Genomic DNA, 14,468 nt, shown 5'->3' on the forward strand with positions numbered 1-14,468 from the left:
TTCATCTCAAAATAACTTTTTTTATACAAGTAAAGATGTACACCTATCATGAAATATTCCCATATATATTTTTGAAGATGTCAGCTTATCCTTGTTAACAGTAATAACGACTGCAGTGGTTTTGATCAAACCTTCAGTGAGCATGGATTTAAATCAAAGAAACAACTTATCCAGCAAGTGAAGAAATTGGTTGAGACAAAAAGCCCAATTACTGCATTATATCTTCTCCAGACATTTGATGTCATTCTGGTTTCATCAGGTCATTATTTGTGTCTGTAATCTAGTGGTAAATTTGAAACTAAATTGTCTAGTTGTTAATGTATTAAACCATACATGACAGATGCAGATATTTACCTGACAAAACACTGCAGATGCCTATTTCACCTACAACATAAATGGATTAACTCTATAAACAAAAAGGATGTTATCAAAAAGTATCACGTACATTCCAGCAGTGGCACTTTCGGTGTGATATTTTATAACGGTAACATCAATAAAGCAACAAATAGTAGGAACCTTTACAATAACTACAGAATTAACTCAACAAGAAAATGCTAGTAATTTATTAAGAATCAAATAACTTATTCTCCCCAGATATTAACTCTGTAGTGAAATGATGTACTATGTACATCCACAACCTCTTCCTTTGGAAAAAGAATCGTTGATCATGATGGGGATTTTACATGACTTGGGTACTTACATCAGTGCTCAAAGAAAAGTTTTTTTTAAACACAGGCCACAGGATGGAGACTTAAACAAATTCACAGGCCCTGACTGAATTTCCAAAAGTCTGGACTCATGCTGAAAATTGCCCCTTTTTAATGTTGTCACACATTGTTGCAATAGCTACAATTCGACTACAAGTTCAATAGGGTTCACAGGGATTTGAAGGTAATGCAAGTGTCATTAGTGTTCATCGCTATGCTGATGTGCTTCACAAAGTAAAACTCCATTAACCAAGAGTTCTGAAATTTATTTTTCTTGGGCTTTGCTGATCGATAATTGCTTCCTAAATTGGCTTCAGAAATGAATTACACTTGAACACTATTCCGACAAATGAAATGATCATGCTTTGCATTCTATATATGCAGTATAATCTGACTTCAAAGAAACGTCGCTGTTCACAAACTTGTCAAAAATATAATACATGTGGCTTCAACATTCTAATTCAAGGCTATAATATGTAATAACTTTTGTTCTTGTACATGCATCTAGCATCTCTTTGATTTACCAATCATAGATTGTGCCACTTCCTGATCCTATCTATGCAAATTAGCACAATGGGCTCACCCACCGCAGCCTTCAAACACCTCTCTCTAGCTATTGTCAGCCAGTTCAGTAATATGTGAAATGGTGGTTTATACCTGACTTCTTTGCTTTTAATTGGTGCTATTTAAACTGCCCAAGGGATAGTTTTACATCAGCTCCAATAATGACTGTTTACCATCTATATATGCTACATGTAACGGGCATATACTGAAAGTGGTGGGGTTTTTTTTGGTTGTTTTCTTTTTTAAGATTACTGAAAATTGTGTCTCTCAAAGCACAACCATGTCAAGGGTTTGGGAGTACAAAATCATATTTTTAGTATGACGCGCCATGCTTCAATCTTTAAAATCAGATCTTGATTTGATGTAGGACAGTGGTGATCTGATTTAGATTGCACCGAGTTATGGCAGGTATGTCAACATCTTCAAAATACATTTACACATTTCATCAGTGCGATGGAAGTTTCCTCAGGCAAATTTTTTAAAAAATTTGACATGCTCGATAGGCACCTCACTTAGAATACACCACTCCCTCTATAACTTGAGAACCCACTTATAAACGTGGATTCAATCATAGATACCATTTTTTAAACCCGAAAATACCACATACCTGATTTCTTTGCTTGAACATTGTTCTTGTACATGCATCTAGCATCTCTTTGATACCTGACTTCTTTGCTTGAAGAGCGAAGTCTTTGCCCAATGGCTTGATCTTAAAGAAAATCGCGATCAAAATTGGTAACTGAAACGTTGATGTGTTGCTTATTTTATGGTCAAAAACATTAGCCTTTGCTTATGTGATGTGTGTGATTTGGGATTTTTAACGTAGCTTTAACAATATTTCAGTCATATCGCTATGATGTCTGCAGTGTGACAGTTTATAATGATGTCTAGCACTGGGGCATCATGCTGCAGACACGTAGCATGATGTCCCACCCAGTCACATTATCCTGAAACCAGGCCGACCAGTCCTAACACTAACCTCTTAATGCTGAGCGCCAAGCAAGGCAGCTGTTAGTACCATTTTTGTAAGTCTTTGGTATGACTCGACCCGGGATCTTGTAGTCTGGTCTATGTTTGTGGACCTCATTGTGTGCAAGTTATTGATGGAGAGGTGTACTTATATATTTATTTAAAAATCATTGGTGCTACTAGCATTCAGCAAGTGATAAATCATGACTGTGAAGTTATTGAATAAAATCAATCTGTACACGACTTTTTAAGGCAAAAATGGTGTGGTTGCTAATAGCAGAGGTCAGTTATATTTTGTTTTGCTGTAAGACAATGACACTAATGAAGGTGATTGTTCTGTGATAAATTTGTGCATCTTTTTAGGCCTTTTCAATAAGTTACTTACATCCCTGAGATAGGGGGTGCTGTCATCACTTAATCAACTTCCAGGGGCTATTTTTATCAATTTTGATTACTCACTGCAATGAGCTATTTAAATGATGCTTTAGAAATGTGTAAAATCCCAGAACTTAAATCTTACCTGAGACAGCATGGGCAGAATGTTAGTGGGAGAAAAGAAGAATTAGTCAAGCGAGCGAAGATGAATTAAAGCATTGGGCATACAAGATGTAAATTGTGTTTCGTTAAACGATCAGCAGGGACACAGTTCAAGAACAACCGAGAAACTGGTCACTCTTGGTGAGACAATTACATCCATTGCCGTCAGCATTGAATAATTGGACGAAAGATCTGTGTAACATTCCTAATTTTACAGACAATGATGTTTACAATTATTTAGTTTTGACAATGAAGGCAAAGCGACAGTGGAAGAGTGAAGTGTTTTTTCAAGACTGGCACATCCACCATGTTGAATTTAACAATGTTTTGGAGGAATGTTCACATTGTTACATGAGATATCAAGTGATACCGTCACTACCAAACAGTGATGAGAAGGATCATACTGTATGGGTCAGTCTGTCCAAAGTCACTGGAAATGTGAATTCAGCAGATTGCAGTTGTACAGCTGGGTAACTATTTCATTTTTATATATTTTGTCTTGTGATACTTGCTTTATTAACAGTTAATGTCAAGCCCAGATCCCACACAGATCTTTTTGTTAAAGAAAAAAGGACATAATTTTCCCTATCTTCTCAAATTGGCTTAAAATATAAATCTGCATATCCTGTACTTTTTGGTTGAGTTATTTAAATATCCATGTTCCAGGTTTAAAAAATACTCAAATATATTGTTTAAAATGTGCATCATACTTCATTAATTATACTTAAAAAATAAATTGGAATAATAGAAAAAAATATCGCTATCCATTTACAACATACTCCCACCCTACCCTACCCCTAGATAAATTAAATCACTTATTACATTATATATTTAATCATATATATATATATATATATATATATATATATATATATATATATATATATATATATATATATATATATATATATATATATATAACACTGAGGGACCTTGTACACCAGTTCTTTTTCTTGACTTTGTTTTTTGCAGTCGGTGTGAAGCCTGCAATCATATCAGGGCAGTGTTATATGCACTGGTGGATATATCTGGTAAAAAAACAAAGATGGAACTAATGCTTCAACTTCTGCCAAATCAAAATGGAATAATCCCAGGAAACAACATATTAGTCCTAAGAAATCAAAGGGTATTTCCTTTTGCCGTTCACTAAAATATTGAGGAGCCATCATTAAAACCAACCGTTAATGTTGAAAGGTTTAGACAAAAGCCTTTGAAGCTAAACTCCAAAGCTGGATGGTTAACCAATTTTGAGAAGATCATGGATGAAGAAGATAGCATACCAGCTCTCAACGACAACATTGACTTCATGTTTTCTGATAAAACAGATTTATATTCTGAAAGTGCCACAATTCATTTCCATAATCACTTCAGAAACATATCCTGTTCTAAAGAACAATGTGTCAAAATAGAACTGGGACAGAGAGGTCAGCATACTAACAATAGGTGGATGGAATACCACAAAAGGAGAATTACAAGTTCAAAGTTTGACCAAATGGTAATGCGTAAAGAAACTACTCGACCAGACAATTTTGTAAAAGTTATCATGGGCTATACATCATTTGATAAAAAGTATGTCAAATTGGGTAGGCATCATGGACCTGCAGCTCAGAGAACTTACCTAAATATCATGACACACTCTCATCCAGATCTTCATGTGACACCATGTGGGCTTTATGTTAACACACTTTTTCCTCATTTGGATGCAAGTCCAGATGGAGTTGTTCATGGTCCTTGTTGTCAAGATTCCTCAGGGTTACTGGAAATAAAGTGTCCAGCATCCAACAGACGGAAATTTAAATCTCCAAGTGAATGTGCTCAAGATTCAGATTTCTTTTGCACATTAGAACTCAATGGCAGTGCAATCTTAAAAAGGAAGCATGCATATTATTTTCAAGTGCAAGGACAAATGGCCATTACAGGCAAGGACTGGTGTGATTTTGTGGTTTGGACTTTGAAGCAACCATCATCTATTCAACGCATTCCATTCAATTTAGAATTCTGGAATATTATGGTAGAAAAACTAAATTCTTTCTACTTGAAAGGAATTATTCCTGAAATGTACACATATGCTTAGAGTGTTCCTCTCTGCCAGTCAGTCAGTGATGACAAGAAAGAGAAATAAAGTGATGGTCAAATTAATGACATGTGGTGACATTTCAAGTAATTTATCAACTCAATGAGATTGGAATAAAAGGTTACACAATAATATGGACTGAAGAGTTTAATGTTTTCTTTATTAAAACTGCAGTTAACATGTTTACTAAATGAGTTTTAAATATGTGTTGTTATATAGGCAGGTGTTTTTAAAAGTCAAAATTATTGCCACAAAAATTTTGAAAGCAATGTCATGCATATGGTCATAACAGACTGCTGTAATACATCTAAATTAAAGTATTATCATACTAATTTGCTTTGTAAAGTGGTGGCTTTAAATTTGTTAATCGTGCACATATCTTCAGTATCTTTGTTACTGGTGACTTATTTATAGGCATAACAGTTTTAAGAATATTAAAAAATGTTATCCTTTCCATCTGTCTCTCAACATGGATATGAAGATTTGCAATTGTTCATGTTTGTTGCACTTCTTTTTTGGAGAACTGTTTTTTCTTTTGTTTAAATGTATTATCAAATTCTTTACAGTTATGTGATAAATAGAGTCTTCATCTCAAGTCAGTCAGACCTGCAGTCTTTCAAAGCAGCTTGTGGTATAAAATACTATTTAACTTGTTAAAAATATTTTTTTATATAAACATTAAGATCATCGATATTCTTAATTTGCCTTCTTGAATTGCAGGTGCTTGGAGGAGTGGTGGATGGTCTCTTACCCCTTAATGATAGTACCTGCCATATCCTAAAGGATACTCTAGTTATCCTTAGCAGTAAGGTAAAATCAAACAACCATCTCTGAATAGTGGTGTCAAGTTCAGTCATTTAGTTGTTAGAATACCTGGCTAGTTTGAGTGAGGTCACAGGCTCAAGTTACTATTTCTAATTTTACATTTCTTAGCATCATTGGGAACACAGATATAGACTAATGTCATCAAGACCCAGAATTTTTTTTTAAATAAGTCGGAATGATCTTGGGTGATGGAGTTATTTGGAATGTATCTCAAAAAGGAAGAAATGTCACAAAAACAGATGGGGCATCAACCTGGCTAGATCAGTGGACAGAGCATGTAGCTATTGTTAAGGATTAAATGTAAAAGGTGTGTGTGTGTGTGTGTCTATATATATATATATAGACACACACACACCAGTACTAATGCATCTGAAAATTTGCACACTCACGTTTCAAAAGCTTTTGGCAATGACCAAATACTTAAGTTATTATGTAATGTATAATAATTTTCTGTTTTGATTGGTTTAACATTTTGCTGGCCTTTTGGGGTGTTGTTCGCAATGGGCCCCACTGAAAAAAAGACAAATTGCCATTTAACAATATATATATATATATTTCTTTTTGGGTTTTTTTTGTTTTGTCAAGGAAATAAAGTTGTCGACCCTGAAGGCCAGACCCAATGAGGAGATGGCAAGTGATGAACAGGAGATGGCCGCTGTAGTTGTAGCTGCAGCTAAGAAAACCCTCATCACACAGGTATTTTTCATGTTTCACTGCTTTATTAGTTAATATGAATTAGTACTTGACAAAAGATCAGCAATTAACAGGGTTAGAAGTGGATCTCAGAAACTTCAAAAAAACAAAAATTTCATTTCGACCTTAGGAACCTTTTAAATGATGAATGGCTCTACCCCAACCCACAAAAATACTTTTTTTTGACATGGTTTTTCTTTAGGGTAACCTAAAGATCGAGCAAGAACACAAATTTCTTAGAACTTAAAGGTAATTGTTTTTTAATTATTTCTTTCTTTTCACTTTATCATTAATTTTCATTTTATTTAGAAACAAAATCGGAACATACTTTATCAAATTTTTGATATATGTTATGCTCACCATAGAGATAATCTTGTAACTTCTTTGTGTCTTGGACTGCAGAATAATTTTTAAAACCTTGAAAAATCCTATTTTAAAATACCCTCCAATTTTAAATTTGAATTTCACTTCTGAATTAAATGTTCTAAAATGTTTAATAGGGGCCCCGAGTGGCCTAATGGTTAAAAGCGCTCTCCGTTACGGATCACTACCATCTCACCTCTGTCTGCATTGGTTCGAGTCTCGGATTCGGCCAATGTGGGTATGTGAGAAAGCTTGCCAATAGCTTCTCATGGGTATCTGGTTCTTTCCGGGGTTTTCCCAGGTTTTTCCTCCACCATTAATACTGGCATTCATGTATAGCCTATCGTGTGCTGAAAAATGGCATTAACCCTACAACAACAACAACAACAACTAAAATGTTTAGTAACTGTTAATTTTGTTGACGATATCATTTTGTCATGGTCTAATGGTGCATTTAAATGTTGTTCTTTTATTATGTTGATAGTATGGAGGTTATTGTAGTCTAGTAGTGGTATTGTGACAGACAACTATTTAGAGGTTAATGTAGATGGATAAAAGAATTTGCCTTACAATGAACACATTTGCCACATTTGTGTTGAAATGCAGAGGGCAAACCGGCCAATTAAAGTTGCTGGGTATAATAAGTCACTGACCATCTGGACAGGCTGCTGTCCATTTTAGTTTCCAAAGATACTGCCAGGCCTCTGAAAGCAATCAAGAATTACACAGCTTTTCAGATCCAGCGGTGAACAGATCACATAAATTACCTGCAGTTGCCACAAATTAATATTCCCAATGTGCACATTTAAAAAAAATAAAAATAAATGTCAGATCATCATGTTTGTGTCCTTTTGTCCATTATTTTAGTTGATTAATTAGACAGGTTTGTACTTGTACCTGGCAGATCTTGTGTGGTTTTTGCATAAACTATTACAAGGTTCCAACTGAATTTTCTCCATAAGGAATATACCAAATTGATAAGTTGATCTGCCATGAAGAAAATTTCAAGAATGTGAACCATGAGTCATATCATAACAAAATGGCTAATTAGTGAAAATGGTGAATTCATCTTTCATCTGCTCAGGAGGACACGAGAGAAATTTTTTTAACCCTAACATAGAATCATTTTTGTATTCAGAATTAGTAGCTCCAAGATCAAGGTCACTTGCTATAAATAGATTTTGCCTATGCATGTTATTTCCAGATGATAACTGAAATTGTAGATAACAGATTTCAGCGTAACTTGGTACATGTGTTTCCCTCTGCCTCCAGAAGAACCCTGTTGATATCGGGATCAGTAGCTCCAAGGTCATGTTCACTGTTGCTGAAAATAGATTTTGCCCATGAATTTTGTTTCCAGATGATTAATTAAGTTCAAGATAATAGAATTCAACAAAGTTTACAGCATTTTTTTCCTTTAGCACCATGTTAAACCCCAATTAATTTAGGGTCAGGGTTGCTGTTACTAAAAATTGTTTTTGGCCATTTTGTTTCATTTTTGGACAATATCTTGAGCATTATATGACACTTATACAAAAATGTCTGCAAATGTTTCCCAGAGTGGATGACCAATTTCATCTGGACAAGCTATGGATGGGTGCTCACTCAGCGTGACTTGCACATTCCAGTCATTGTTGAGGAAATATGTATATATGCCAAGGAGCTTGTCTCAACAGAATTTCCGAAGAGCAAATTCCATGCCAGTCATTATTGAGGAGCGAGTTTCATGAAAAGACATGACTTTGTGCTTAGAAGCAGGACCTCTCTTGCACAACGTTTACCCAAGGATTTGGAAGAAAAGATTGCTTCGTTCCACAAGTTTGTGATTGATAGACATGGGGAGGAAGAGTTTGACGATAAGTTTATTATTAACATGGACAAGACACTGATGTACCTTGATCTTGTGCCAAGGAAAATGGTGGACAAAGAAGGAATAAAAAGCATTCTGACTTGTACAACTGGAGTGGAGAAGAGACACTTTACTCTTATTTTAGCCATTGCAGGTTCTGGCGACGTTTTACCCACCAATGATTATTTTCAAGGGAAAGAAACATCTAGATCTGAAGGCACCAAAAGGGTGGATTATCACAGTTCAAGAGAAAGCATGGGTGGACGAAATGCTAATGCTGTGATGGATTAAAGAAATTTATTTGCCATTCACTAGAAGAGAGAGATCACTCTTAGTTATGGACTCATTCTGGGGTCACATCACTGATGACGTGATGAATCAGTTGCGGTGCGGAAATGTTGTGTTAGCAATAATACCATGAGACTGCACTTCCAAGTTGATGTGAGCATCAATAAACCTGTCAAGAGCTACCTCCACCACAGCTGGATGGAATACGTCAGGGATGCTATGCATGCATTAAAATCATCTGATGAAAGCAGCAACAGACAGATCAAGACAGCAAGCAAACAGACCATTGGACTGGGTTGTAAATGCCATGGACACATTGAATGAAAAGCTCACAATGGTAATGAAATCTTTCAAGGTGTGCGGCATCAGTGTCAATCTGAGTGGAAGTGAAAACGCGCAGATCAGAAATGACGAACAATTAAACAATATGGATGATGATAGTGATACAGAATTTGAGGGCTTTTTGCCCGAGTACCTAAAAAAGCTATGGACAAGCTACTTGAAATTGAATAAGATATTTAAATATATTACAGCATTAAATCTTATTTCTTTTCATTCTTTGATATTGCTGTTGCTATTTATTGTGTATGGCTTAATATCTATCTATCTATCTGCATATATACATACATACGATTAAGAATTTTAAATTATATTAGTTCATGGAAGTTAATGATCACATTAAATAATTGGCGACCAAATGAAGCGAACTTTGTATCAGTTAAATTAATGGCAAACACACTGTGAATTTTACATTAAAACAACACAGCAGATCTTCCTAGATTGTGTCCAAAAACATAAATTGTAGAAAAAATTACAGTTGAGCAACGTCCAAAAACCTACAAGGCATTTAAATATTATATCCCCCCCACACACAAAAAATGGTGTCTGAAAACATATGGTAAATACGGTAATTGCTTTTTTCTTTGTGTATGTTGTAAGCAATATCAGAACTTCATTCTTAAACATTTTTTGTTTTAAAGCATAACAATACTTGATATTTATGCTTTTTTCTTTTTTTAACAGGTGGTCAAGAAAAATGTGATAGAAAACATTGTGCCGATTGTGATTTCTCTGAAACATTTGGTAAAGTTGATGCCCTTTCTAAATCTAATATTGATTTTTTGCATGGTAAACTTTATGTCAGATATGGTTATTTTTATCATATGACTACTGTGTTATTTACACTATATACCCATATTATAAGTTTTAGCTGTACTGGTCATAGACCAGTAGAGCTTACAGTATTGCCTGTTGTCCATCATCCTTCCTCTGACCATCCATTATCCATTATTATCTGACCATCCATTATTATCACAATTCCTCCTAAACTACTTGGAAGATTGTCACTTTACACACACATTCATACTAAGTTTTAGATGGTCCTAAAAATGGTGCAACTCAGACATCAAATATGGATGCCATAGCAGCCATTTTGAAAATCTTGTTATCACTATTCTTCCTGAATGGATGGTTATATCTTCATGGGGTTTTAATGAAAGATGTCTTGTGATCTCTGGTTGGTCCCAAATACAAATGGTGCCGATCTGACATCTAATATAGCCACCACACCAGTCATCTTGAAAATCTTGTTATTTATACTCCCCTTCAATTAAGTCATTACTTCAGAGTGGAAAGTCCTACTTGCATGAGGTTTTTACCAGAAGACTTATTTTGATGAGGCGTATTATTGACCCATAATGATCTTCTGATAAAAGTATTTTATATATAGATTTTGAAAGAAAAGATGCTGTTTGGTATTGAAAGTTGCATAATCACAAACTGAATATATATATATATATATATATATATATATATATATATATATATATATATATATATATATATATATATATATATATATATATATATATATACATACATACATACACACACACACACACACACACACACATACATACATACATACCACAACATCAACAGAGGACTGAAATGTGTGTATTTGTCTTTTCAAGCTTGAGAGAAACTGTTCCTCGGTGACACATAACTTGATGTTCTACCTGCGAGAACTGATGAAGGACTACAGAAATGAAGTAGAAGGTACATAAAATCCATAGTTACAGGTGTAGAAATGTCATAATTTATTACTACTGTCAAACCTATGTGAAGTAGTCCTCTTTGTATAGTAGAAAGTGGCTTCTTTCAACAGGTTGCTGTCTGAACAAGATAACTTGTTTGTCTGATCTGTGTGTAAGGACATTGTGTTCAAACGTGTTATAGGAAGAGTTGGCCTGAAAAGAAGACATTTATATACCTAATTACTAAATGAACCAGAAAATCCGTCATCTTCAGTTCTTGATTTGCTGCTGATTTAGTATTATGATCCTGTGATCTTCAGGTCTCCTCCCAAACTAATTGTTTATAAAAATAATATTTTCTTTGAAAACACTACACTTTAAATTTTCAAACAGCAAAATTACTTTTTAACCCTGTACTGATGTAAATTAATTTTTAGCTGACTGCTTAGAAATATTAACACCTAATTGACGTGTGTCTGTAAAGTCCAATGATTTCAGTTTTATTTGATCAGATCCCTAAATAAGTCTTGGAGGTTTTGTAATGAAAATTATTTGCAGTTACTTGTATCATTTTGTCCTAATTTGAACCTAAGCTTCACATACTTTGTTCTGACAGTATGATGTGCTGACTGAGTTACAATACTGTATTTTCTGCATGATTTTGGACACAACTTTTATATTAAAATTACATTGAAATGCCATGCAATTTTTGGATATTAAATTACCTTTTTTTAGAACTTGCATTTTCAGACACTAAGATCTGCTGTGTCTCATTGTGTTTGCTGTTCATTCTGTCATGCACTGATATTTGATTTGATCATGAACTAAAATAATTTTAAGCCTTTGTGTCACTTGATGTGAAAAATTCCCAGATATCATGTAAATTCCGGGTTATGCAGGGTCTGCACGATTGCAGGTTCACACTAATTTCTATTTTTTTCAAAAAGAGATGAAAATTTATCCAAGTGCATGAAAATAGCTTATTGTCTTCAAGTCCTGCCTTTATTTCTTTCTTAAGTCCTTATTGTCAGTTTTTATTTTAAAAATATCCCAGCATGTGGATCAGGTATATGTATGATAGTGAATGCACAACGATATTAGGAAATTTTCAATGTCTGTGTTATATCCTGTATATTTTTCCTCTTCGAAAGCTAACAAATGCAGACTTTTCAGGCCAAGAATTTATTAAACTTTTCAATTAAAAGACCAGAAATTTACTCTTAACTTATTTGAAACTTGTTTAATTCTATACTCGAGAGGTAGAGATGTAAAAACTTTGAAAACTTGCAGTTACAAAGCCAAATACTGCCAAATGGTAAAAGCTTTATGGCTTGCTACCCTGACATCAAAATTATTGTTTATATATTGTTCACATAAATTTCAAGTTTTACAGAATCAATTCTAGGATGTGTGATTGCAGGATTTATGTAAATTCCAAGTCTTGCAGGGTCTGTTTGAGGATGCATTGATTGCAGGATTCATACCAATTTCAAACAACTAATGTACAAAAAAAAAAATAGCCAAATTTGTGAAAATCATGCATTATATTTTCCATCACTAAAATTGTTTATTTTTTTACTAACCTGATTTATTTGTCTACCCATTTGTTTTTGGACACCAAATTATAAAATCTGACATCTTCAAATGGCAAATAAAGTGATTATTTGTACGCCACCTGAAAATACAGTATATGGGCTTTAAAAATGTAGTGTAAGGGACAAATGTATCAATGCCTATGATACAACCTTGTGGCATTTGTTCAATTATAATGCTCACCTCTGTCTGTGTTGGCTCGAGTCCAAGGCTTGGCTAGCGTGGGTACGTGGGAAAGCCTTCCAGTAGCTTCTCGCGGGTTGGTGGTTCTTCCCTGGGTTTTCCAGGGCTCTTCCTCCACCAGTTATACTGGCCGCCATGTATAGCCTATCTTGTGCTGAAAAATGGCATTAAACCGTAGAACAACAACAAATCAATTATAATGTTTTTGGTAAGTCCAGAAGGTAAGTTTTCACGTCTCTTTTGTCTTGTTCATTTTGACTTTAGAGTGCATAAACACTGGAACATAATGACCAAATTAACCTAATCAGATACACCTCTACCGATTGTCCAACAAAGAAACATAGAAGCATCATGTAAACTGCACCTGGTCACCTTTGAATTAAGCTTAGTTGGTGATGCCTTTATTGTCTGACAAAGAAACAGTCTGTAAACCAGACCTAGTAACCTTTGAATTTTCTTCATAACAGTGTTTAATTGACAGTTTAATAGGGAAAAAAAATCAAGGTTAAATTGCTATGTTTGAGATGTCCTATGATTATATGATTATTGATGTCCAGTTTCTTATACTATGTGTCTTTCTGAACCTTTCATCTGCTGGTTCTTAAGGCAGTTGACTGCCTGAGGCAACTTCTTAAGCAGGTGTGACTTTAAAGGTTGTTCACAGGTGTTTGAATATTGCTTAGAAGATTTTACTTACAATCAATCGATATGGCCCTGTAAGTATCGGACATCACTGTTATATTGATCCATATATCTATTCATGCAGTCAGGAAATCCATCTCATTTCCTGTTTGTTTCATACTGTCTTTTTGAAGAAAAACACCAGTATTTAACAACTTTGTATCATATATCACAGTTCTGCTCATATCACAGGTTTCACTGTAAAATGGTTCAGTACATAATGTTGTCTGTAATTATGGACCCTGACTACTGAAAGGGAGAGATGTATATGCATACATGCTGTGCAGTAGTGCTACAACACAGCATCAGAAAGATGTCACTGTGACCTCTTTATTTCACAGTGAGATGTCATGTTGAAAGTATAGTTATTTTTCTTCACTTTCAGAATGATGCTGATTACATGATTGGATTTTTTAAAATTTTAATTATTACCTGTATGTTTCAATATATTTGGAACAGAGATCCTGTCAGCAGACAGGCAAACAGCCAAGGAAATAGAGTTTGATTTGAGAAAGTTTGAAGAACAAGAGGAGGAAAAAGCCAGGGCAGCTCAGCAGACACCTCTGCATCTACAAAAGGTATTTCACTACTGATAATGAACAAAAAATAGTTTTGCACAAAAGATAATGACGTTTTTTAATATATATATATATATATATATATATATATATATATATATATATATATATATATATATATATATATATATATATATATATATATATATATATATATATATATATATATATATATATATATATATATATATATATATATATATATATATATATTCTTTGTAATGCTCTAGCATAGATGTTTACCAATGACCTTTTGCCCATTCATCACATCTTTAAGTTTTAAGTTTAGCTTGGGGAAATTATGTATTGCAAAAGAGGTGTTGGTGGGTCATTCTTGTTTAATGAAGACATTCTACATTAATGTCAGACAATTTGGTAAAAATAATTGACATCAGTAATTTCTATGTTTACCATCAGCTGTCAGGCAAGAGTTGCATGTTCAAGACCCCAATTTACTACTCATGAATTGTATTATGGGCTGCAAGAGAATCGTTTAATTTTGTTTATCTTTGTGCAAATGTTGTTAGA

At 34.1% G+C, this 14,468-nt stretch overlaps 1 protein-coding gene across 1 annotated transcript in view; it reads left to right on the forward strand.

Annotated features, from left to right (window-relative positions):
• The window catches only part of LOC149785286 (condensin-2 complex subunit D3-L-like), a 203,629-nt gene that overhangs the window by 152,119 nt on the left and 37,042 nt on the right, over positions 1-14,468 (forward strand). The window contains exons 35-39 of the mRNA XM_089979161.1: positions 5,572-5,661; positions 6,262-6,372; positions 9,893-9,952; positions 10,843-10,927; positions 13,822-13,940. Coding sequence (XP_089835287.1) covers positions 5,572-5,661; positions 6,262-6,372; positions 9,893-9,952; positions 10,843-10,927; positions 13,822-13,940 — 465 coding nt within the window. The remainder of the gene's footprint in view (positions 1-5,571; positions 5,662-6,261; positions 6,373-9,892; positions 9,953-10,842; positions 10,928-13,821; positions 13,941-14,468) is intronic.

This window comes from Sinohyriopsis cumingii, chromosome 13 (assembly GCF_028554795.1).
Source record: "Sinohyriopsis cumingii isolate HCF-2022 chromosome 13, ASM2855479v2, whole genome shotgun sequence".
In the NCBI taxonomy this organism is placed as follows: Eukaryota; Metazoa; Mollusca; class Bivalvia; order Unionida; family Unionidae; genus Sinohyriopsis; species Sinohyriopsis cumingii.